The sequence below is a fragment of the Ziziphus jujuba genome, chromosome 3, assembly GCF_031755915.1.
Source record: "Ziziphus jujuba cultivar Dongzao chromosome 3, ASM3175591v1".
Lineage (NCBI taxonomy): Eukaryota > Viridiplantae > Streptophyta > Magnoliopsida > Rosales > Rhamnaceae > Ziziphus > Ziziphus jujuba.
The window spans coordinates 8,441,303-8,469,289 of NC_083381.1; the positions used below are offsets into that span (position 1 = coordinate 8,441,303).

Sequence of the window (27,987 nt, forward strand, 5' to 3'; positions counted from 1 at the left end):
AATATAATATGTTTATTTATTTTGAAAATGTTTGGCTTACGCTTTTCATGGTAAAACCGTCGCCTATTGTTTGAATTCTTTTTCTTTTAATCTGTTGACACATTAAATTCTCTCCAAATTTAGTCACATTTTTCAGTCCCCTTTCTTTTAAAAAACTACATCAAGTACAAGCCCTAATAGATGTTAGCTTCAAGAGCATTCTATGAAAGAGTTGAAGAGACTGGTTTTTGGATTTTAACCTTTCCTTTGCCATTGTCGCCATCAGGAAGCTAGGTTTCTCTTTGTCACCATCGCAGTTAGTTGGGGTTCATCTTCCTTTGTTGCCATCGGTTAAGTGGGTTTCTTCTTCCTTTGTTGCCGTCTGTTAGGTGGGATTCTTCTTTCTTTGTTACCATCAATGACCTGTGGTGGGTTTGGGTTTTTGTTTCATTTTAAACATAGGTTAGCTAGGTTTATTCCTTCCTTTGTTTTAGCAAGTTGGGTGGGTTTGTCTTGCTGTTTGCTGTATTACATGGGTTGGAGGTGAAAAAAGCTTGGGTCATGGGTTGTTCTTCAAATTTAATCGGCGGATTTTCTTAATCTTGCTTTGGTTGATATTTTGTTTGCAATTTTGCTTGAGATTGGATTTGCTTCGGTACAGAAAAAATAAACATTCAATATCATTGTTTTAGCTTTAGGTTTAGTGAATAATATTTTTCATATTTTTTTCCACTGTCTAGATTGAACAAGAGCGAAGTTAACCGAATCACACAGTTTCCGAAACATTAAGATGGATAGCAGATGGTTTACAATGGGTGGTAACGAAGCATGAAGGATACGAGATTAGAGGGGTTTGATTAAACACTTTAGATAGGGATAATAAGCGATCATCCAGAATAGTGGTGTGAAAGTAATTGTCAAAAGTGAGCATTTTGCTAGTGCTAAGGACAATAATCCTGTTTTAAAGAGAAATCTAGGATGTCAATTGCACTATGTTTTGAATTCTTGTATTCAAGTGTGATTGGGTTGACAGTAGTGGTGTGAAAGTTGATGAGATGAGGTTTACATGTGTTAACTTAAATAAAATTATATGTAAATTTGACCCATTCATTATGGCTTCATAAGTTCAACAAGTATTTTATGTCGAGGATCAACTTGATTTGAGATGGTCTGTAGTTTTAACTCCACCTCAACATGGTACTTTTGTTGAAGAAGATGTTCTTGGCGATACTACGATGGCTAATAATCCTTTATGATACAGTTGCCAAGTGTGGTTGAAACTGATAATGAAGATGAATGTTAGAATGGTTATGTTCGTAATAACTGCGAGGGGATATGGATAAAAAACATGCCATCTACTAAATAAATTGGTAAGTAGGTTCATTAACTTATGTTTAAGTAATTATATTAGTTATTATTGTTTTAATTAATTTTTTATTCATTTCTTATTATGTGTTTTCCATTGTTAGGAGAAACGTACAATGCCAAAACTTAAAAACAACGGTAATTTTAACATTTTCATTTACTAAATTATTTTATAATAATTAATATTTAATTATTTTGTATATGTGTTAATAATTTTTTAATATAATTTTTTGTGTGCAGTATGAGAGTTTCATTTGGTCACAAGAGTATGCCAACCAATTTAGAGCTAAATGGGTATCAATTATGATCTCAAACCTTTCATCGCAATGAGTATGATGCATGGTAGTTTAATTGCTTGTGTTTGTGTATATAAAATAGTTGACCAAATTATAAAAATAGCACATGAGTTAATATTTAATTTATTCAAAATATTATTTTGTACACAAATATTTATTTTAATTTTGTTGTCTTTTAATTATTTTGCACGAAGCTATCTTTTAAAAACAATTTAATTTTGACAAAATTAAAACAATATTCAAACCAAGAAAAAAAAAAGATAAAAGGCGAGAATTTTATGTAAACATGTCACCAAAGGTGAGAAAAGCATATGCTTTTTATTTATTACATTTTTAGTGACTCTTTCAAGGAAAGTGTCGACTATTATATAAATATTTAGCAATGCTTTTTTAAAAAACGTCGCTAAAAGTCTAAAAAAAATCTGATGCTATTTAGAAAAGCATCGCTAAAAACTTAATTAATAACTGACGCTTTGCCCTAAAAAAACAAAAAAAGCAATATCTAAACAAAAGCCGATGCTTTAGGGAAAGTGTCGCTAAAAACTTAAACAATAGCCGACACTTTTCCTTAAAAGCCTCGACTTTTCTCTCCTCTTTTTTTAGACTTTTTAGTGACGCTTTTTTAAAGTCGGATATTCTTGAACATTAGCGATGCTTTTTTAAAAAAGTGTTGGTTATAGATCTAGCGATGCTTTTTAAAAAAAAAAAATTGATTTTTTGGAGATTTTCAGCGAGGCAATACTTTCAAAGCGTTGTTTTTTGTTTCATAGTTTTATGACACTATATTGGGCGACGCTATGTGAAATATCGGTATTTATTTTGTACGATGCATTAATTGCATCTTCTTTCATTGTGATTCTTATAATGAGTGTGGATTCTTTTTATGTGGCATAAAAAAATTATATTGGCTAAAATTAAGTGACATAAATATACAATTAATTTTAAAATTATTCTCCAAAGTTAATGTGCATAAAGCTATATATGGCATCAAGATTTGATTGTAAAGTATATAAAAGCCAGTAGAACATATCATGTAACGACCTATTCGGAGAAAACACCATAAATTTAAATATTTGAGCGATTTAACCAAGGTTGAGCAAATTCGATCAAAATTTAAGTATGACAGTTTTTTTTTTCTTTTAGTGATGGAATTTGGTTTTACCTCTTATATCATTGCGTAGAGCTCGTACATATGAGTTCTTAGACATGTGAAACATCGAAATCGAAGCTATAGCTTGAAAGTTATGGTCAAAACAAGTTTGTGGCATTTTTATAATTATGGAGCACAAAAATTAGGTTAAATTGGGTCATCTTCTTCCTCTTTGTACCCCAAAATGGCAACCATCATTGTTGTCTCTCTCTATATGTTTTTTCTTCTAAAACCCACAATTTCAAAAGCTCATAACTTACTTTACTAGCCTCTGTTTTCTTTGTTATTTATGGTATTGGAAAGCTTGCGTGGCGAGGAATATTTTAACAAAGTCTAACTAGCTAGCTGCCAAATTCTTGCAGGAAAGTTAATGGATTCCATTTTTCGATCTCCAAAATTTGGGTGCTTTTCACATATTTTTAATCTTTTGAGCTTACTTTTGGTACACTCCAAGCTCAAAATTGTCTCCAATTTTTCCTAACAAAAAGATGAAGTTTTAGCAACACTTTCTCTTCAATTTTCGTGCAACCTTCGACCACCATTAATTTTATATGAAGGTAGATACTTACCCTACATCTTTTAAGCTTTATTTTGATATATTGATTGCATAATTTGGTTAAATATTTTTAAAAAATCAATTTTAAGTACAAGGGTACTTTAGGTTTGACAAAATTAGACCATCTAAGGATGTTTTCTTTTGCTATTCTTGTATATTTTAGATACTAATGGTGTATAAGGATTTATTGAAGTATTAATTTCGAAAATTATCAAGTAGATGGAAAATACCCCATTTTATGGTTAAAACATAGTCGATTTCAGCCAACCCCAGAGGGAGGGAGGGAGGGAGAGAGAGATAGCCTTTTTTTGTGCATGAGGGGAAGAACAGAGAGAAAAAGAAAGAAAAAGAAAATGAAAATTAAGATGACAAGTGACCCTCTTAGGCTATGACATGTGGCACGTAACCAATTAGTGACATGTGGCACTTGTTAGAAATCCTTTTAAATATTCCTTTATATGTTTTTTGATAAAAACAACTAGACAAAGTCAGTCTTAGAAAAATAAACACAACTTTACAGATCCATAACTTTTCAACCGTAAGTCTAAATGAAGCATGCCGCTAGTCTAGGGACTCGTATCAATAAACACTATATGATAGTATAGAAGTCAAAGCCATAATTTATACAGATAAAAAAATTCAACCTTGACCCCGCTCAATGAGTTCAAATCGTACTTTGATTTGACCATAACTTTCTGATCTCAACTCTGATTTTGGCATGCTATACTAGTTTATGAACTCAAGTCGATGTGTACTTTGCCATGATGCCTCGGTCAAAGTGAAATTTCTCTTATAACAAAAAGCCAACTTTTGTACCCACTTGGTCAAGCCAATCAACTCTAATCAAACTTGGTCAAAAATTCAAAGTCGGAGTGTTTTCTAAGGTCGGGCTATTATAAAAAGTTCGTTTGAAAAATTTACAACAAACTAGCATAAAACATTTATAATACTTAAATTCAACTCAACGTACATCACCTTGACAAGTAAACCAAAGTACAAGTAAAATAATCATTAAAAAAAAACTTAGACCACTTCTCGATTTGACCAAAAATATTAATCCAAAACTAGAATTAAGAACAATATACCAAGTAAAATTCAACCCTATAAAAATTTACTTATAACATTAGGCAAAACAAACATCTTAAACTTGAATAGACCAAAAGAAAAAACTTGAAAATACAAGGTCAAGCTTTATGGTGTAACCTTATAAAAACAAATAATTTTTCTTTTGAGAAATCAAACAAATTCCAATCAACAAACAACATTAAAGCTGAAATGTGGTTTACAAAAGAAAAACCAACTAACATCATAGAAAAATAAATAAATATAAAATTTAAAAACCATTACACTCTCGATTTGAAGAATTCACAAAACTATAATACGGTTTTAAACGTGACAAGCAACATTAATACAAAACTAGCATTAAACTTCTAAAATTAATACACTTTCTCCAAAGAAAAATTTGGAAGATCCAACAAGAAATTTAAGAGAAAAGTTGGAATTCTCTCGGTTTTAACATACTATTACACTAAGACCAAAAATTTGTTTTTAAAATGTTAGATATATATAAATATTGTGTGAACTTGGCGTAATCAATAACTCACTTACAGGCTCACTTGTGCCATTAGTGGGCCTGACTCATTTACTAACTTATGTAGTAGGGTCCTTAAGCACATACTTTCTATAATACTCCAATTGATCTATTGGATTGGAGAATCAACTCTCTTTAGAGATCCATTTGACTTATCCATATTACTATTATTATTATTATTATTATAATATATATTATGAAATTATTACTTTAGTGTGAGTTAAAGTAATGAGTAAGTCATGTGACTTCCACGTGACTTCAGTTTTTAAAGGCTTAGGTTTTATTGATAGGGCAAATAAGTGAGAAAATACACATGCCATATTTCTTTAGGATTTTGAGAGATCACTTCAGATATATAATAGAGGGGTTAGAGAGCAGTGTGTCCATTATAGGTACTGCTATTATGTGTTTTCTACTTTGCAAATTGCAGATTAAGTTTATCAATAACTGCATTTGGAGGTTAATGGTTCAACAATCAATCTGTTAAAATTGAAATTAATTATGTGTATTTGATCCATATTTATTATTATATTTTCTCCAACAATTGGTATTAGAGCCACACACATAATAAAGTTCTATGATCTCTTTATTTTGTTGACTATATATGTATCGTCAGCCATTGATCTGGATCATATATATGTTCTTTTTTTATTTTATTTTTCCTTTCTCTGATTTAAATATACATATAATGGAAATTATGTTCCTTGAAATAAATTTGTTTTGGAACTTTTTCATGAAAATGTATTTTTGATAAAGCCATGACCTAATTATTTTTAAATGGTATTTTTGTATGGAATGGAATATTTTTAAGCCCTTATTTTTGTCTGAAACAAAGCAAAACTATGAAAGCCATTAAAAATCTGTGGGTATACCAACTTGTTTGTTCTTTGGTTTTGGGTTGATATTAATAAAAATTGGACCTGGATTCTGCTTGCCCACCAACGGACAATTGGATCCAATTGGAATGGCTGAAAACGACGATCGAAGGGGCTGTTTTTTCAGTGGGTCAAAACCAGGTCGCTCAAACCATTTTCTTAGAACCAGATTAACCCGCAAACCCAGATGGCTTTGGAAGATAACCCAAACAACATGTCATTTGGCAATGCTAACATAATCGTGCTAACGTTAGCATGTTGTCAGTCGACGTGTCGTTGGTGCTGACATCAACATGATGATTGTTGACCTCGGCATGATGATATCAGTGGACCTATTTTTTATTATTTAAAAATTGATGTGGTTATGTCGACAACCATTTATTAAAAAAAAGAAAAAAAATTAATTCTTTATTTATTATTATTTCCTTATTTGTTTATTTATTTATTTTACTTCTTATTTTTTTAATTTATTTTTTTTTTTTAATATCCATTCCAAAATTTTGGTTTAAAATACCTATGATCAAAATTATATATCTTTGGCTTTCCCTGAAGAGGTTTTGTGCAAAGTTGATATAATTGTGTGAGATTTTAGGTACTCATCTGTTGTGAGACTTATTTTGTCTACATTATGCGTACCAGTGTAATATGTCTTGATATAATAACTGGAGTTTTAGGCTTTTACCTATCATAAGATATCATTTTATCCAGTTTATAGGTGTCTATATAATATTGGCATAGTGGATAGGATGTTTTGGTATTTACCTATTTCATGAAATTGCCTAGGATGTTTTGGTATTTGCCTATTGGAATAATTCTCTCCCACTTATTAACCAAAAACTATACAGATGATTAGGCTACCTTGTCGATGGTTTTAGTTACTTTGTAGGACGCTTAGAATGCAAGTGGAAGTTAATTGAATATGATGAATCATAGATTTTGAGCTGCCCTGTTGATGACTCGGTTCAATGCATTAATGTTAGAACCCCTCCAAGTTTCCTTTCCTGAACTTTAGATAAGCCCTGATCCTAGGAGAAACCCTATCGGACCCTCCTACGGAAAATCTAACAACGTCTCACACTTCTAAAAGTACTACCTTATTCCTCCCACCTTACTACAACTAATTCTACAATTGGCAGCACTTTGATAATAAAATATAAAAATATATATGTATGTATACTAGAAATAATTTAATAAACAAACAACACCTTTAAATACTCATACGTGAAAATGTTGTCTGGTTTCTATTTTGTGTCCATAATTAATTTTGAAATTAAGTTTTCTAGATCTAATTTTATCTTTCTCTGTTTCTCTAGCATGATGTGGCTACACTTATTTTTATTTTCCATATTAAATTAAAAAGCAATGCATTCAAAGGATAAATTGCAGTCAACTAATAACATAAAAAAAAAAACAGAACAGTCTAATCAATGAATGTTAAAAAGAGAAAGAAAAATATGTTAGAAATACATTGACAATCATATCTGTAGGTAGATAGCTGCATACCTCAACTTTAGATAACGGCTTTTGTTGGCTAATTGATTTCCAAGTTCACTCAACTCCAATACAGAATCAGCATTCACAGTCTACACATAGAAGGACAAGTCCAACATTAACAAATGTATAAACTTGACATGACTATACACTAAGCATTGTACATATGGAAGAAGAAATAAAATTGCAGAAAAAAAACAATGGCAGATGGAAGGAGAAGAAGAAGGACGAAGATGAAGAATGAAGAAGGAGAAATTTTTTCTACAAATATGTATTAGCAGATTGAAGAAGAAGAAGAAATAAAATGGCAAAAAAAAAAATGGAGGCCTTCTTCAACAAGTCCACCATGGCAACAAGCCGAAAGCAAACTGGTGAAAGTCACTGAATTGGGTTTTACTCCATAAGCATCCATTTCATTGAAAAGCTTCAAAGCTTCTTTTCCTTTTCCATGAATGGCAAGACCGGTTGCCATTGCTGTCCAAGTTAAGACATTTTTCTCTTCCATTCTCATAAAAATGGTTAAAGCACTGTCAAGACATCCACATTTTAAGTACATATCGATAAGACCCGTGCTAATAAACACATCATTTTCTGGAAAAGGAATCGTCTTCTCAATATAACCATGAACACAAGCACCAGTTTCCAATACACCCAAATGAGAAGCTGCGGAAAGAATGCAAACCATAGTAGTATCCGTTGGTTTCACTCCACAATCATCTTCCAACAATCATCTTATCAAAGTGTTGAAGAGAAACAGGTTTGGTTTGTCAAAGTGTTTGAAAACTGAATAGGCATAGTTTTGGATGCTTTGTGGGTCTGGTAGGGTGCAGTATTGCTGGATTAGTTTTGCCAAAATGGAAGGTGAATTGAGGCCATTGATGATCAACTGGGCGTGGATTTGTTTGACCTGGGAATTGGATGTTCGTTTCTGGTGTAAGAGAGCAAGTGCTCTGAGTCTTGGTAGAGAGTGCATGTGACAGGAAGTAAAACAGAGTTGGAGAAGAACAGCCCATAACAGCAGAGGGTTGCTGAGCTCTCTTGAATGTTTTCAGAGAGTTGTAAAAATGCATATAAAACTATAAAATATGGTCTTTGGCAACCGTTCTCTCCTCTCACACCTCGCAGCCATAAGACAAAAAGTGACAACTTTGGCTTATCAAATTAATTAAATCTGTAAAAGTATAAGCTAAATACTCAACAAAATAAAGAAGGAAAAAGTTATAAGCAATTGCTGATTGAAAAATTATACAGCTAATCAAGGCCAATTTAATCGAACTGGGTATTACTCCAATAATTTATAAAGTTAATCATAGGCTAAGCTGCATGAATAGCAAAATCAATATTATTTGTGCATTTTTGTGATTGATTTTCCATTTTTCTTTAAAAAAAAGAAGAAATAAAATGGTCAAAAAAAAAAAAACCAATGCCAGATCGAAGGAGAACAGAGAACGAAGAAGAAAAAGAAGAATAAGAAATTTTTTCTACAGATTTGTACTCCCAGATTGAAGAAGAAGAAGAAATAAAATGGCCAAAAAAAAAAAAACAATGCCAGATTGAAGGAGAAGAAGAAATTTTTTCTACAGATTTGTCCTACCAGATTGAAGAAGAAGAAGAAATAAAATGGCATGCTAGATCGAAGGAGAAGAACGAAGAAAAAGACATTTTTTCCTACAGATTTGTACTACAAGATCGAAAATAAAATTGCAAAAAAAAAAACAAATTGCCAGATCAAAGAACAAGACAAACGAAGAAGAAACATATGGCCCGAAGGAAATAAATGAAAAACGAAGAAGAAGAAGAACAATGTAGATGATGAAGAAGAAGAACGAGAACAAAGAAGAAGAAGAAGAAAAAGTCTTTTCTGGCAGATCAAAAAAGAGGAATATGGGCAGATCTAATAAAAAAGAAATAAACTGAAACATGAAGAAGAAGAAGCAGACAAACAATGAGAAGAGAAAGAAGAAGGCAAACTCATAGATGCAAGAAGAAGAACACTACCACGAGCTTGATCTGGGCAGAGGCACGTGAGAGACACCAGCAAAGCCTTCGATGAGCTCCGGACAGAAACTTGACCCAGGGGGAAGGACGGGTTAGCTTAATCCTCCTCTCGGGGGATTATTTTACTGTAGCGGCTAAGTTATCCGTTTCTTCATTTGCTCCTACCAAACATCGGATTGGGACACAATCCTGTCCAATCCGGTGAAACAAACACGCCCTAAGTAAAGTTCTATATACCACAATAACAATAATAATTATTATTGTATTAATGATAGTAATAATAATAATAGTATTAGTACAACTTGTCTAAGGGCTACTATATAGCCGTACCTGCCCTACGACTACCATAACTACCCGAAGGCTACCACTTGCCTAAGGGCTATCACATAACCATACCTGCCCAACGGCCATCATACCTGCTCAAAGGCTACTACTTACCCAAGAGCTATTATACTTGTCCGATAGCTATTGTTCTTGCCTATATGATGTGATATTGGCTCGAAAGCTACCGTATGATAATAATAATAATAATAATAATAACAGTAATAAATGATAATAACAATAAAACTAATAATGATAATAATAATATTAGTAATGATAATAATCAAAACAAGTAGTAATAATGATAGCAATAATGAATAAATAAATACTAAAAACAATAATAATAATAGTAATAATATTAATAACAATAATAATAATAATCAACAGTATCAATGATAAATAAAAATAATAAAAATAGTGACAATAAAAATAATCATAATAAATAATAATAACAAATACAATAATAATAATAATAATAATAATAATAACAATAACGATATCAATAATAATGATGATAATAATAATCATAATAGTAATAATAATAATAACAATATTAGTAACAATAATAATAATCACATTAATTAATAACAACAACTACGGTGATAATTGATGACAATTTTAATGGTAAATAACATTAATAAAAATAGTAACAACAATAATAATAACGATAATAATAATAATAACAAATAATAAAAATAATAAATAAAAAATCATAATAAATAGTAATAACAATAACAATATCAATAATATTAATAAGAATAGTAATAATAATAATAATAATGATAACAATAATAATAAATAAACAATAATTAACAATAATAATAATAATAACAATACCAATAACAACAATAATATTAATAATAATAATAACAATAATGGCAAATAAAGGTAACAATAGAAAATCAAATTATGAATAGATAAGATACCATAAAGTAAAATAAAATCTTAAAATTCACAAATACACCACGAAATATGTACACTCGTACTTGAGGGACATATGATACCACATAACAAGTTACGCGATCCATGATATCAATTGTCATTGGTATCCTGCTACTAATACAGCCTAGGGTGGTTGCCTAAAATGGTCGCTCGATCACCTAGACACATATGCAATATAGTTACGAGGCTAAGCTATTTATAGACCGAATTGGATCGTTGCCCCCATACGGTGTGGAATATACAAACATAACTTAGTAAATCTATATATATATACACGTGTATATGAAAAATATACTTAATGCACCATACGATATACCAGTGGTGCCAGACAGTATCCGACGTCTCGACTATTACCTAACAAGGAGGTTAAAGAGAGAGCCTGCAAACGGTCGCCTTCGTGTCCCAACAGCACCGTTACTAACAGTAGTTATCCTGGCCATAGAGGGGGACGACTGATACTCACTATATATTATATCTGCCAACCCTCAGATCCATGGCTCCCAAAGGAAGACCCTATATATTTATGCGCTAACAACAGATACATATAGAATACCAGTACTGTGTGGTGCATCTAAACCATAATAACCTTACGCACCACACTATAAACCAGTGGTGGCAGGCAGTACCCAGAGTCCTAATTACAACTCTGACGAGGAAGTTAAAGAGAGAACCTGCAAACGATTGCCTTGGTGTTCCAACAGCGCAATCCTATCAACAATCATCCTGGCCATGAAAAGAAGGGGGGGTAGGGGGTAGCTGATGCTCACCATGCATTATATCTGCCTACCCTCAGGTCCATGGCATCCTACAGAACAACCATACAAACTTGAGCACTAATCAACAATATAGTATAGAACATCAGTATTGTATGGTGCAATTGAGTTTGTATATTTTTCTAAATCGATAAAATTCCATATCTCTTTTAAACCATCAAAATAAATCTAACAATTTCATAAAATTAGTTTCCTCCACAATAATTAGATTTCTCGATTATCCTAATACATAATATATTTTATATACTAAAAATTATTTTTTTCCTTAAATCATTGAAACTTATTTATGCAAAGATTATATTAAGTCATATAAAATTCACATATAATTTAATTTCACATAAACATATTTTATTATACAAAATAAATGTAAAAATAATTTCAATAAAAAAGAATATATATATATATATACACACACAATTAACTTTTTCAAACCATATAATGAATATTATACAACAAATATATTTAAAATCATGTAAAATGGCATAATAAAATTAAATACCAATTTTCTTAATTTTTGAAACATATGTAATACTTTCTAAAATGTTAAATAATTCAAAATATACATTCACACGCACATACACAAATGTGCAACCTTTTGGCAATTATATACACACTCACATATATATATATATACATAAATATTTGCACCTACATATATACACAAGTAGGCATATATATATATATATATATATATATATATATATATATATATATGCATATATAAATATATTCATAAATGTATACATAAATATTTACACCTACATATATACACATATATAAATATATTCATAAATGTATACATAAATATTTACACCTACATATATACACAAGTAGGTATATATATATATATATATATGCATATATAAATATATTCATAAATATGTGTGTAGATATATATATACATATATATTTATATATTCACACACATTTGTTCAAATACATATACACATTCTTTCAACAAATAAATAATGAATATTGACAGCCAAGTAGCCTGAACTTTATTGAGGTTGACACATTGCATCCTAAATTTTTTTTCCTGGCATTATGTACCCCAAACCTCCTTTTTGCTTGCACCGTTGGTTCTTCTGCAAAAATACATAACGGAATGATCAGGTGCCTCGCACGTGCTTATCAAATGAGGATAGATCAAGTAATTTCATTGTTCTCAATTTAGAAATTAGGATTTCATTCGAGGAATTTATTCATCGAAATCCTTTCTCCTTCTTCTTCTTCTGCTTCCTTCCACATACATACCTATTCTCTTTCATTCCTCACCTTTTTCACTCTCCATGTGCTCTTTCAAAGCCAAAACCTTTCTTTTTCTTTTTTTTCTTCTTCTTCCAAACCTTATCTCAAAGTTGTGATGGAATGAAGTTCTCTCTCTCTTTCTCCACTTTCTCTATCTCTATCCTTTTTTTTCTGCTTCTTTTTTTTTGTCGTACTCTCTCTTTCTCTATAACTCTCTATGTCTCTCTCTCTCTCTCTTCTCTTCTTTTTGTGTATTCTTTCTCTCTCTCTTCTCTTCTCTTTTTCTATCCTTTTTTTTATGTACTCTCTTTTTCTCCGTAAATCTCTCTGTTTATCTTTTTTCCTCTCCTTTTTCTCTGCCTCTGTTCTTTTTTTTTTTTTTTTTTTTGTACTCTCTCTTTCTTTGTAACTCTCTTTGTCTATTTCCTCTCTCTCTCTCTCTCTAGCTGATATTTTAGGAAAGAAAAACTCCATTTTAGCAATGGATGGAAGCTTTTTTTCGGCCCTTTTTTTCCCCTCAATTTTTTTCCTCCACATTTCTTAAGTTCCAAACAGAGCTTAAAAGTTATAAAATTACCTGATCTACCCTCGTTTGATGAGCACGTACGAGGCACCTGGTCATTCCATTACGCATTTTTAATAGAAGAACCAATGGTGTAAGCAAAAAGGAAGTTTGATGTGCAAAATGCTAGAAAAAAAAGTTTAGTGTGCAATGTATCAACCTTGATAAAGTTTAAGGTGTTTGGCAGCCAATATCCCAATAAATAAATGTATGCACATATTTACATATTCACAAAATGTATATATATCAACCAAACACATATCAACAGTGTACAAACACACACACACACACACACACACACACACACACACATACGAAATGTATATATTTACAAACATACACATGCATATGTGTACATAAACATATACACATAATCTAACTCAATTTTTTCAAATTTTCACATTTATTACAATAATTTACTCAAAAATAGCAATTTTTGAAATACACCACCATAATTCGCAAATAGATATCAATAGAAAGCTAAAGAGACGAAGAACACGTTACTAACCTTCATTAGGCTCAACTCGATTGGTGGTGGCTGGAAAATAGTTGGAAAGTTTTGGCTGAAGTTCAACTTGTTATATGGTATTTTTGGACAACATGTGTAAAATATGGAATTAAAGGAACTAGCTGATGCATGCCATGTGTTAGCATGAGAACCACTCCCATGAGTGCATATTGGCACCAAGAAAGGTCTTTATAGGGTAACTTGGTCATGTGCAAAAAGGGAGAAAAAGGGGGGGGGGGGGGGGGGGGGGAGAGAGAGAGAGAGAGAGAGAGAGGGAGGATCGACAACCCTTGAAACACCCATCTTCAGCCACCTCCTTGTTGAACGTGTTGCCCTACCATGAAGCCCACCTCGAACCCAACCCAGCTAGCCACAAATCATAGCGTGATCATCGACGGTGCATCGAGATTGAGCAATTTTCAACGGCAGCAACTGTTGGCTTTCCAAGTCGATTTCACCAATTTTCGGTCACCATCCTTCCTCATCGCCACAACCACCCTCTTAAGCACCCAAACATTGACTTACCCCCAAAAGTTTAGGGCCAATGGATAGCCTAATGACAAAATCGAAGGCTTTTTCCTACGATGGTGACACTACCTTATTCCACCATTTTTTACCATCTTAAACCCAAATCTGAGGTCCATTTGGCATAATTTGAGCTAGTTTATGAGATCGGGGAGCATTAAGTTGGTTGGGTGTCTCCGGCAAGATTCTGAGCATCATCAGCCTAATCTTTAATAGGTAAGATGCAATTTGTGATTCTCGTACTGTGATGACTAGTGTGGGCAGATACAAAAGTCACTAGCACACTACCTACTATTCAATCCCATACCATCCGGCTATGGAATAGGGGATGGTTCATATATAATGATAACCACTCTCATAACGCCAAGGTGTTTTCAAAGCGGTTAAAGGATTGACAGGTATTCTGCATTGTTAGCATTAATCACCCTCGTCTTAGCAATAGGATGGTAAGTTATTAGCATCGGCCCCTTGGGACGCCAAAGTATCCAATTGCAAGAATCTCTTCCTATCTATTTTTATCATAGGGTATTTGGGACGCCGAGTGCCACGTAGTATCACTCGATATATAATGTGATGTATCAAGTATACACCTGGTATGTGTTTTAAAATGTTTTTAATATAATTGTTTAATTTATATTTTTAATAATTTAATTAATCATTATTAATTTATTTAATTATTTTAAATATAATATTTAATATATTATATTAACATTTTCATCTTAATTGTACTTATTTTAAAATAATATTTTTGGGATATTTGTTTAAATGATATTATATTTCATTTAATTTTTATTTTATTTTAATTTATGGTATTTTATTTTATGGTATTTTATTTTACTCTATTTCCCAAAACGATATTTAAATATTCGGGGATACAAAATTATGGATTTTGTGAAAATAATTTTTAAGTGGGAAAACTTTTCAAATTGAGTGAATTAGTAAGCTTCTAAGAGAAAATCATTTTTTAAATATGTCTTTAAATTTCTTTAATTACATTTACTATTATTGTTATCACTAATAATATTGCCATCATTAATTTTTTAATTCCTATTTATTTATTTGTTTGTTATTATCATTACTATTATATACAAAATATTTTTTTATTAATATAGGTACCATTTACCCGAATGATTAGCATCTCATTAGTTTTTCTTATTTTTTAAACTCGTTGCCCCTAGATTCAGGTACTTAGCAGATTGATCGCCAGGCTACGCATTTTTTTGTTGCCTCCTTTCGTTGCTGTAATCAAGTAGGAACTCTCCTTTCTATCCCTCTGGATTATTATTGCTTCTCCTGTTTCTATCCTACCTATGTTTCTTTAAATAAATTTTAGATTGCCTTGATACTGAACTATGGACCAAGAGTTTTGTATAACTATTTTGGTTTATTATTAATCATTTTTGCACTGTGTTCCTTTATTTTTGAAGTGCTACAATCTTATAAATTTTTTTAGTAAGGGGATAGGAATGTACTCCCCCCACTTGTTCATTCTTGTGTATGCTTTGCTCGTTATCCATTCTATGTTCCTCTTCCTAACAGACAACACAATTGAGAAAACAGTAAGCCTTCTTTTATAATTGCATTTATCATGAAATACGAGTACAAAAAATGGGGTTTAAATGATTATGATAAACTTTTTTTTTTTATTATTATTATATTTTTAACCCGTTTGTTGTTCTAAACATTTCCTTGAGCAGATATTCTTGTGCTAACATATATGGGAGAGAGGATCCTTCGTGCGGTAAGATCAGGGTGCTTTGAGGTGAAATTTCTGTAGGTATACCATCAAATTGCCCCATAAACTAGAAAAATATAGAAAAGGGATATTGTGAGTTTTCATAATTTTACTGGGGAAGATGAAAAAAGTGGAAGTTGAGGAGACAGGTTGTAATTAAATCTCTCATTATCTCACACGTAAAAACACATATATATGTACCTGTATGTATATATGTTTTCCTTCTTGTGAGGTTACAGGATTTTAGTTTTGTTAAAAATGCAATCAAATTTAGTTTTCTTTTGGGGAAACTATTTGCTAATTGTTCTTGTTGCTTCTTTTTGTTTTCTTTTACTTGTTTGCTGGCAAGTTTTTATCCAGGAAAGGTTTTGTACCTAAAATTGCAGAAACCAGAATCTCTTAGTTATCGGAGTGGCATGTACATATTCATTCAATGCCCTCAAATTTCATCAGTAGAAAGGTAATTGTTATATATGCACCTTATCAAGTAATTTGTTTGTTTTTACACCTTATACATACAAATATATATCTGAGGGTTACCTTGCATTGCATACAAATATATACAATTTCTACATGTTTTCCTTCTGCTTGCTTAAAGCCTTAAAGCACCCAAGAAGTCAATATAATTGGAAAAATATTTCCATATATAATGGTAAATTTCTCTTCTCTCTTACAACTTCAGGCACCCATTTTCCTTAACTTCAGGACCAGAAGATGACTTCCAAAGAGTGCACATAAGAATTCTTGGAGAGTGGAGCTATGAAATATATAGTCTTTGCCAAGAGGTAAAAACTGGGAGAAACTGGATGCAGACTACCAAACCTTAAATTTAGCTGGAAAACTATCAAATCCCTCCGAAAATTTCATATCTTCTCAAGTTTTGCAGGCGGCGTCATATGGGGTAAAGGAGCATCCTAAAATATGCATAGATGGACCTTATGGAGCTGCCTCCCAAGACCATATCAAGTATGATATAGTTCTTCTAATTGGCCTGGGAATAGAAGCTACACCTTTCATTAGCATCCTCAAAGACATTGTTAATTTTATCCAAAATGCTTGCTGCAATAATGTAAGATCCTTGTCTTTACAATCCTTCCTCTATGTCTGAAGTTTGGAATCCAGTAAAATGAGAAAGGAAAAAACAAACCGAGATCCTGACATTTTTAACCATGCTACAATAAAGTTTTTCCTTTTTATTATTTGATTCTCTTCAACAAGACAATGAAAATTGCTGTCTTGGTAATTTTCTGTTGTCCGAACCCAACCTTCATGTCCTTTCTGGGATTGAAGTTGTTTTTCTGATGAACTTACTAATACTTGCAGTTGCTTTTCTAATATTCTTTTTCAACATCAACACTTACTTTAGTGTACTAAAAAAAACAGAGTAGTTGCAGAGATTGCAGCATTTGAAAATGTCCATTAAAAGCTTACCTTTACTGGGTTACAAGGGAACAAAACTCCTTTGATTTGATTGGTTTAGAGATGAAATGAAGGGAATATCAAACTCAGACCAAAAAGAGGTATTAAACAGAAGACAACAATATTTAACCTTATGTTCATGATTTTGCAATCTATAAATCCTCCAAACATTCCAACTAGTGTCTCTGGCAATTTTTGCAGTCTGCTATAGAGGTTCAGAGGAGACGCACGATCGGCTTTGATCAGCGCTATTCAAGCCTTGTATCATGCCAAACATAGCATTGATATCGTCTCTTGCACACCTGTAAGTACTCTTGACTTCTTTTCTTCTTAAAAATCACTAGTGATTCAACCAACAGAAAAATATTAGAAAAGGTCTCAAATGCCTCTAAAATTGAAGGATACAACATAAATGGATACTAGCATATTTATTATTATTACTTTTTGGCTTGTTTATTTACTTATTTATTTTTTTATTTAATTTCCAGAGCTATCCTTTTGAGATGCTTATCGTTTAGTCAATATGCTTACTTGCTTAGCAAGGAAACATTAACAAGGAGCTTTGTTTAACTCTCTTTTGGCAGAAGCGATGCCGTGCCTCATTTCTTCAAATTAGCATATGCATTTACATACCAATAATAGTCTCCACTTTCTTATCTTTTTCTTCATTTGAGGATTAGGCACTCTAGGAAAGGTATATTAGTTGAGAAATTGACATACAGAAAATGATTTGTTTGAGAAGGCATATGTCCAAACCTAACATTGACACCCTACAAGTTTTCTAAGCAAATTCTGCGCATTAAACAATTCACCATCACAATTCCAAATCCCATAGATTGAAATCTGTTCCACTATTACATGAGTTTCTATTTTGGTTGACCAAATGAATTGCATTATTGGTTTTTGAAAATATAAGGTGTGCTTTAATGGAATTTTCAGGTACGCACACATTTTGCCAGACCAAATTGGTTCAGCATCTTCTCAAAATTGGCTTGTAGACATAGAGGAACAAAAACTGGTGAGACGAAAGAAAAATTTTCACAATGCATTTGGCTATAGAATTTCTTTGCATTGATAATTTTAGTATAAATTCATATTTAGCTTTCAATATAACTAGTGGAATTGTTTCATTAATGAGCAGTACTTATTCAAATTTGGAATTTTTTTATTTTTTTTTTAATTGGACAGGGGTATTCTACTGTGGCCCACCAGCATTAGCAAAACAGTTTGAGAGATTTTGTATCAAATTCTCTACCAAAACCTCTACTAGATTTGAATTTCACAAGGAATATTACTAGATTTTTCTCCAGGTGTTTATGTTGTTACCAGTTCCATAACTGGTTTTTGAAGGTGCCTAACAGTCACAGAGGTTTAAATTAATTGTATATAAACAATATAATAAGGTTTAGCGCTATTCCATGCTTTGGAAGTAAGTTTTAATATTCTAACCTACTCAACAAGAACACTTTAATATTCTAACCTAACAATAATATAAAAGTGCTTTTGACCAAAACTAACCACAATTTCGTGCCTTGGCATGTAAAGTTTCAACTTATTACAGTTAAATTGCTACTATACATATGAAAATGGCTGGAAGATAGATTATCATTTGAGTCATAACCGAGAACTCAACCGTGCCGAAAACTCCCCTTGTAATAAAAGATGGAAGGACAATAACGCCCACATTTTTTTCCTACAGCATTGAAACTGGGTACATTTGTATCCGTTCTTGGCTAAAGTTGGGACTGGAGAATCAAACCAGGGATTATTATATGTAGCTTAGCCACTGTTGCGTTCATGTAAAAGATCTGCTGTGCTTTCTTTGCTCAATTACTAAGACAGAACACAGTTGCACTTCTCTTTTCACGAAGACAAAATATGGTTTGACCTCTTCATTTAGGGCACCTTAATTGAAGTATCAAATCTAAGTTCAGTACAATTTCGCCCTCCAACAACATTCTTTCCTTCCCCACCCGTAACACAAATTTGTCCTGGTGATGAAAACAGATACATGCACCATCCCTATATCCCTATGGACACTCCTTTTCAGCTACTAGTGATTCCATAATTTTAAAACGTGCTCAAAAAAGAGATTATTGACATTCGATTGATCTTAAGTCTTTTAATTCCGAAGAAAATAAGCCATCTTACCAAATTATACAAAAGCCTCGAGATGTTTGAGATGAATTTTATATGCAGAAATACGAAGAAAAAGAATCCCAAAATCAATTGAAACCATGTTCACAATATTTTTTATCCCAGAAACTAAGTTCAGTTCTGGCACAATTATTAGAGATAAACCCCCTCGAAAGGTAGCACCATAAACACAAATAAAGCCTCTGCTATAACCTTATTTCATCACCGTCAGATGAAAGACCTGTGGATCTCATGTTCAACCCTCCAGTGCTGATGCTCCAGAAATAATCTCGATCAATTCTGTGGTGATAGATGCTTGTCGAGTTCTAATGCAAATAATGACATAAACAAACAAGATCAGTCGTGAACACAAACATATAACCATACTACTACAAAATTCATAGCATGTAGATAACTAGTACTGACAGAAATAGCCCATTTGACCAGTTAGGAACAACCATGAGGTTTTTCTTTACATTCATCTAGTTAATCCTTTTCCTCAACTATGGCTATGCTATCATACAAGGGACCGTAAAAATTTTTAATCAGCACGACTGACAGGATCAAATCAACAGATGATTTTATAGTGCTGGTTCAGTTCATTTCTAAAAACTTCAGAATCCAAATAAATAGAACGCATGCAGAATATATTTACTTTTAAATTGATAATCACAAAAATGTCATGATTTTACTGGATAGATAACTCTATGCACCATCCAATCTAAACTGTGTCACTCAAAGTGCCACTTTTATTTTCAATCTCCTCTCTCTTTCAAGCAAATATCTCTAAGGCCTCTCTAAAACACTGTCTCATCTCATCTGTCTCACAGTCCTAAAGCCAGATTGCTCTATGCACCTCTCTAGGGCCAATTCATTTTCCAACCCAGTCTCTTTAGTTAAGTCTCTCTGAAGCCTCCCCGATACATTGTCCTATCCCATCTCGTCAGACTTTTAGTCTACCACCCTACTGCTCTCTGGTTCTCTCATGTTTCTTTGCTCTCCTGGTATTCTCTATGACTTAATCTTTTCTCTTTGCTCCTAGCCTAATGGTCCAATGGCCACCACATTTACCAGATGTTGCATTCTACAGCTAAAACCAACCATCTGATCTAACTCATACAAAAACATGCAGCTTGCAAGCGGCTCAATTTCCACGGGCATTTTGACTTTCATCAAATTTCTTTTTTTCTCAACCCAATTTACTCAGCTTGTTCCAACTCCAATGAGATAGCATGGACTCTGAATGGTCTATGCATGCATGCCACAGAGAGAGAGAGAGAGAGAGAGAGAGAGAGAGAGACCTATTATAGGTAAGTGTGAGGCGATCAAGCATCTCGCCAGCATTTCTGCTGGAGCTATCCATGGCAGACATCCTTGCTCCTTGCTCACTGCAAGCATTCTCCATTACCGCATTGAACAAGACCTGAGGAAGAAGTAACAATTCTTTTATGAAAAGTATTGTAAATGCATCATGAAATTTATAGGCATTATACTTTCTAGTAGAGATTTTCACTTGGGGGAAAAGTTGGATTGCATTCTCATGCTGCAATAAGCACTAAAATAAAACATAAAGGAATGTGCATATATAACTGCGAGGCACAGCCACTCATATGTTCACGGAGAGGGACACCAGAAACTAAAATATATTAAGCATCTTCAGTACCTAGGGCTGTCAAAAGTTATAGAATCAGAAATGTGAAGGTTAACGCTATTCATTTATACTGACCAGATTTCTCATATTAGCTTTGTTCTTCAGAAGACAACTTTTTCAGAGAATTTACAAGAAGACTAATCATAGGGTATAAATTCAATTTAATTCCCATCCACTTACATAATAATCAACCTCACAAGAAAGAACTTACACAAGAAAACTGGAACTCAGAAAGATTCTGAAGTATTTCTGACTTCGTTTCACCACCTTCAATCTCATATGCGTCCAGATCACCAAACTTTCCCCCAGATTCAGATTCTCTCTCCACAACCTATACAAAAGACAGCATCATATATCCACTAAACAAAGAGCATAAAACTATATGAAAAAGAGATTTTCATTAACTATTCCTTTTACCTCTGGAGATAACACAGTTGACATTGTAGGGATGAAAGAGACAACTGAGTGAAACTTGTTGAAGATAATTCTCAAAGCATCAAATTCCACATTTTTCAAAATGTCATCAGCCAGAACAGATACCTGATGAAAAAATGTACAAAGAACAATGTAGGAAAATTTCTTTTAATACATTTCGTATAATAAATACTCACATATGTTAAAGCACAAAAGAGTATATCAAAGAGATTTAATAGAATCCACATCATTAAGGAGGGTGGCGAGGGGAAAACCCTTGACTCTATCCATCTATGGAATGAACAGAAAATGAAGTCCGCAATAGGAAACTAATTAAAGCTAAAGAGGGAAAGTATCATACCAACATATAATACAAAATCTTATATTTTACACATTGCCAACCAACAGTAGAAGGAAACCATGAAAACCAGAGGTGAACCTCGTCAAGTGGATGAAAAGATTTTGACCACACTTCCAGCTTTAACAATATTAAAAGAAAAATTACAACACCTTTATGTTTTGCATAAATGCCTTTGTAATTTTAGGAATTTACAGAAACACCCCTTACTTTTTATTTTGCAATGACACCTCTTTTGTACATTTAATTTTTGAAATTGTGTCAATCAACTGTAAGAAAATGTGCAAATGAAGTTTAATTGATTGTTAATTCGTATTTGAAAATCTGATGTTTAAGGTGAAAAATTCAAATTCAAATTCAAAAAATTGTGTACAAAAAGGATAACATTGCAAAAAAGATAAAATTTATGCAATGTTTATGTAAATTCTGAAAATTAATGGAATTTATTCAAAACTGGCAAAACAGATGCAGTGTCATAATAATTTTCCCTATGATAATAAATAACCTATACAAGGCTAAAATTCAAGAGCATACATGTGCTTGTATACATTTGAAAATCATTTTTATATGGGCAAGAAGACAATATACTAACCTGACTGTAGTTCAAAGGATTCTTCTGCATCTCAGTAACCGACAAATCAATGTCCTTCTTTGAGTCACGTATCAATTGAGCCTTTGCTTTTTCCCCCAAAATTACATATTTTGTTTCTTTATCAGGACCTATAGTGGCAACAGATATATTAATTCACATAGTATCCAATCTTCATAGAGATCAAGAGACAGACAATCAGCTTGCAAAAATACCAGAATTCAACTTATGCAAAGCCCTGCTTATCTTGACTGAAGTAGAGTTTATTCCACCACATAGACCTTTGTCCGAAGAAACAGTAACGATAACATTCTTCTTAACATCAACACCTAGCAACAAGAGAATATACAAATGAGGACAACTTAAAATAAACAGCGCAATAGAAACATGATCAATAAGGGGCACAGGTAAACCAGTAGAAAGAATCTAATTCATAAAATATTACTTTGAAAAAAGTGAATTATCACACACTACTTTTTCAAAGAAAAGATTATTGCGCAAAGAAGTAGAATATTTTCAGCTGTATTCGTGGTAGAACTATAACTCTTTTGACAAATCTAAACTGCATGATTTTGATTCAGAAAACTCGCATGCACTGGTAAATGTGCAGTACAAACTAAAAACTACAAACAATTAAAATTGAATACACTATTTGTGCTGGTCTTGGTGCAGAATTATCTTATACACTTATCAGAAATATATTTTAACATATAGTAAAACACATCATCAAATGATTAAGAATATGCCAGGAAGTAATCCTCTTGAGAATTGTATAGACTAGAAAATGACTTGAAAGACGTACTTGGAGTATCACCAAGAAGTGCAGTAAAAGGTTGCCAGAGGCCACGAGAGTTTTCAGCTTTAGTTTGAATTGCTCGTAACTTTGAGGCTGCAACCATCTTCATTGCCTTTGTGATTTTTTGGATATTCTTCACACTCTTCATCCGATTTCTAACTGTATAATAATGCAGTACCAAATCAACCAATGCCAATTTTCCCCCCCAGACAAAAAAAAAAAAAAAAAAAAAAAAAAGAGTCATTATTTTAGTAAACGATGACATGAACGCAATTATATCACAAAAGAGAAAGGCAACATAATATAATGACCAAAAAAAACTTACCAACTTGAGTTGAAATAGAGCGTACTCCATAAAGGGCCTGTTCCCTGTCCATCCAAGCCAACTACTTTAGTTGCAGGCAGAAATATAATAATTTTTAAATCATAAAGCAAACAAGTATACTTAAAAATATAAGATGACAGCAAATATGCTCAAAGTACGGTTTTTGTCATTGATATGGAACTTTTCTTGATTTGCTTCTGATTAAGAACAATCGTTAAACAAATCATTTCCAAAGAAATCCAATTATAAACAGCAGAATGAGAAAACAGAACTGTAACTGTCTATTAATCCTATTACTACACCACCGATCAAAAAAATGAAGAAAAAGAAAGAAGGTATAAGAGTATAATATTAAGCAAATATTATCTAAACAAAATTTAAAATAAAATGAAACAAAAAGCTGTCTTAATGAGTTTAAAGAAAGAAAAACTCATAGCATTCAATAAAAGCAACAAGGTAATTTTTTGAGCCAAAACAGGTTACATATGCTTATAGATTACTCAAAGAATAAAACTAAAAATAATAGCTTTTTTTTTTTTTCTTTTGTCCTTTATTTTTTTTTTTTCTTTTTTTTTTTTTTTTTTCCTTTTTAAATTTCAGGCATAGTTAGAAGAATGAAGTTTTTAGATCTCACCTTATATCGATTTGTCACTTCCTAGCACAGCTATGCCTAATGCAACCATTTAACTTAAAAGGAGGAAACTGTCTCCTTTTAGTCACCAAGTAAACACAAATTGCAATATAAAAATTATATCCCCGATTTCCCATAATTTTCTTTCACTGCAAGTACAATATTGAGCAAACATAACAATAAGCTCAGAAAAAAAGAATAGAAACATTTAAAGAAAAACCATAGTTAAATGCCTGTAATAGTTCATTAGACCTCAGAAACAGCTCTGACATTTTTTATGTAGCAATTATTTGTGTCCTTTCTCTTTCTATTGTACTCTCAACAGGCAAAATTTATAGATTCATAAATAAAATCAAAAAATAAAAAATAAAATAAAACTTATTTTCTGTTTGTTAACCGAGAAAGTTTCTTCATAATTTAGGCATTAGAATGCACATAAACCGTATAACTACAGCCACAGCTAAGTCGAGCCTACTACATTCACTCGTCAAACCTGATGCAGACCAAGATTCGAACTTTCTAACGATTATCATAAAGACACCAAAATGTTCATCTTCCTCAAAACTTATTTTCCCCTCAACTTTCTTTATGACCAAACAGGAGAAAAACGAGAAAACACGATGCACAGAACAGTAATAAAAATCAGATATTACGAAAATGAAGAAAAAAAATCGTACCCAGAAGGGAAAAGAGAGGATTGGGAGGCGTTGATTGGACGGGAAGAGATGAGAGGGGCCAAGCGCCTCCCTTCTCGTCTCAGAGCAGCCATCGCCATTGCTTTGGAATGGTATAGATTCTGCAAACCCTAGAACTAGAATTGGTAGCTGCTTGCGGATCAAAATTTTGGAAGAAGAAAGTCGGGAGCTGGCTTTTCACTCTCTGATGCTGAGGGCAGGGAACGGAGAAACCCGTTTCGTGTGAAATTGTTATTGACAACTACGTTTGACCCACATGCTTGGCACGTGTATTGATGAGTAATAGTGTTGAATATATATATATCTATATCTATATATATATTCACACCTCCAAAAACAAGAGCAATTACTTTATAGATGTTAAAAAATTTTATCCACAAGATAATGTAAAATATTTTTTATTTATTAGTATTAATTAATCAACATAATTTTTATAAATAATATAAAATAACGTATTATAAGCTTTTTAAAGATCCCATTAATACACACACATATATATATATATATATAATATGAAAATGATATTTTAAAAATTTTATATTGAGTTAAAGATGATAATTAAAAATTTAATTTCAAAATATTAATTTGTTGACATACATTGGCATTGCGTTTAATCTTTAAAATTACATTGGTAATATTATAGAATAACAAAATAAAAATTAAGAAATAATTTTTTTTAATTTACCAAAAACAAAAATGGATTTCAATCAATACAATTCTAATAGTGAAATATCAATTTCATAAGAAAATAATTAAAGCATATTGCAATACCAAAATTTAGATAAAATAAATAAGTAAATTATAACTTATTCCTTCCTGTATGATGAAGAAAAAAAAAAAAAAGCCTTTTTTTTTTTTTACTGTCTAATGGCTGCCACTGAGAGGTCAAATTCAGCAACCATAAAAAAAAATAAAAAAATAAACAAAAAGTAAAAAACAAAAAATAAAAAACAAAAAACAAAAACAAAGGGGTAAAAAAGCAAAGATAGGGTAAATATAAAACAGAAACTACTGATTTAACCTTGGAAAGACATAAAAATTTAAATTATCGATTTTAACGTTTTCTTTGCGCTATTGAACCCCAAATTAAAAAGGTTATTTATGTAATTTCAGGATATCTGAAAGTTTTTAACAATTATGTTATTCCAGTTTTGGACTTTCAATAGTGAAATGACGTGTTTTATGAAATTAGTTAAAAAAAAAAAAAAACCCAAATCCAAAATGCTAAGGAGATAGCCATTTTTAAACCATTTTAAATAGTAAAAATAGATCAAAATTTGATACCACTTCTAGCTTATAGTATAGACTAAAGATGTGAAATTGTTATTAACAAGGACAGTTTTGCTATGTACAAGAACAATACTTAAACGTGTGGCCAAAATCACATCATCTTATTCTTTGGGTTTATAACTTTAGGTTATAAATTATAAATTTTAATTTTTTTTTTTTTTTTTTTTTGCATTTCTATTTCAAAGCAAAATATTTTCTAAAAGAAAAATAAACTTCAAAGAAAAATAATATTAGTAGTAGTAATAACAATAATAAGACTAATTATATTAATAATGAATCATTCAACTTCTACATCATAAGTGAAATTTTATAATAGAAATGAGATCATACATTGCATATTTTATTCCTTTATTTTACTCAACTGAAATTAGCTTTATTCAAAATTTAAAATACCTTCTCCTTTATGCTTTTGTTAGTGGCTCTACATTCCATGGTCTACCAATTATTACTTCTTATTTTCTGAAGAATCATAAGTTACATCTCTCATTCCATTTGCATCATACCTCTAACACCCCGTTCCGAACCATGTCGGAATTTTTGCACGTTGACCGAGGTGACCGTTGACTTTGACTTTGACCGTTGACCAAAGGGGTCAAAAGTTGACTTTTTGACCCGGTTGGAATTCTAGGTTGACTGAGGTACCGTTACAAAGTACACGTTGGCACGAGTTCGTAGACTGGTAGCACGTCAAAAACGGAGCTACGGTTTGAAAGTTATGGGCAAAACAAGTTGAGGTTCAAACTGTCCAAAAGGTGCCGGGAGTTGATTTTTCTCGAGATGTAATTTTGGGTTGACTCTTGTATGGTTGTAAAGTACTCGTCGATACGAGTTCATAGACTAGCGGCACGCTTGAATCGGACGCTTGGTTAAAAAGTTATGGACGTTTGAAATTCGCCGAATACCGTATTATTTTAATATATCTGGCTTAAGTGCATAGTAATGCCACGTGTCAGCTTCTGATTGGTCCACGTGGCATGAACAGTGTCACACATGGGTTTTTATTTGTTAAAACTCTCGGGGAAGAGAGAGAAAGAGAGAGAGGAGAGAGAAAGAGAGAGAGAGAAAGAGTCGCCGGCCACCGGAGATTTTCAACTTTTCCGGCCGAGTTACTGTACACGTGCCGGCCAGCAAGGTTGCCCTCCCCATTTCCGGCAAAACCTCCAAGTATCACGGCGAACGGCCGCCGGACGCGCCCGGATCGGACCTCCGAAGATCGGCGGCGAGTTTTACCCCTCCACCGCCGGCCACCGCAAATCGACCCACTTCCGGCCATTTTCCGGCCACACGCGCCGTACACCCATCATCCTTTCCTCAAGTCCGGCCGACCCACCAAAAATCACGGCCATCGGACCACCGACGCGCGGGGATCGGAGCGTTTTCCGACGAGGGGCCGGAAATCTTCAAACGGTGATTTCTCCGCCGTCCGGCCTCCGTTTTGCTCACTGCCGGTTCCGTTGGATTGCTCTCCTCACGATCTACAAGTCTGCAAAATTTCACGACCAACGGCCACCGCACGCGCCGCCGCCGGCGACAGTTGTCGGTGACCGTGGCGGCTCGTCGGAAAGTACTATTCCAGCGAGTATCCAGTTTTCCGGCCGGCTCCAGTCCGCTGTGTTCGACCTCCTGAACCCGAATCCGGCATCCGTTTCCGCCAATTCGCGAAGGTTTGGGAGAATTGTGGAGCCGAAATCCGAAAAGCTTCCCGGCGAAATTCAAACCCCGTCGGGTACGATCCTTGGAAATTGAGACCGAATCTGTGATCAGCATC

The 27,987-nt window shown here is 32.8% G+C and overlaps 1 protein-coding gene, 1 long non-coding RNA gene and 1 pseudogene across 2 annotated transcripts; 1 reads left to right on the forward strand and 2 right to left on the reverse strand.

Annotated features, from left to right (window-relative positions):
- Positions 1-7,381: 7,381 nt before the first annotated feature.
- Positions 7,382-8,276, reverse strand: LOC132803082 (pentatricopeptide repeat-containing protein At3g18970-like; annotated as a pseudogene).
- An 8,104-nt stretch (positions 8,277-16,380) lies between these two features.
- LOC112492370 (uncharacterized) lies at positions 16,381-19,733 on the forward strand. The gene is made up of 3 exons (XR_003056703.3): positions 16,381-17,638; positions 18,274-18,352; positions 18,523-19,733. It is a non-coding gene; the product is annotated as an uncharacterized LOC112492370 (long non-coding RNA).
- On the reverse strand, positions 19,537-25,134 carry LOC107422145 (ATP synthase subunit gamma, mitochondrial). The gene is made up of 9 exons (XM_016031553.4): positions 24,912-25,134; positions 23,604-23,647; positions 23,285-23,437; positions 22,698-22,811; positions 22,486-22,613; positions 21,539-21,661; positions 21,333-21,452; positions 20,772-20,893; positions 19,537-19,796 (listed from the first exon to the last, which is right to left on the reverse strand). Exons 1-9 carry the CDS (start codon positions 25,007-25,009, stop codon positions 19,727-19,729), a joined length of 972 nt encoding a protein of 323 aa, XP_015887039.1. The 5' UTR covers positions 25,010-25,134; the 3' UTR covers positions 19,537-19,726.
- Positions 25,135-27,987: the final 2,853 nt, after the last annotated feature.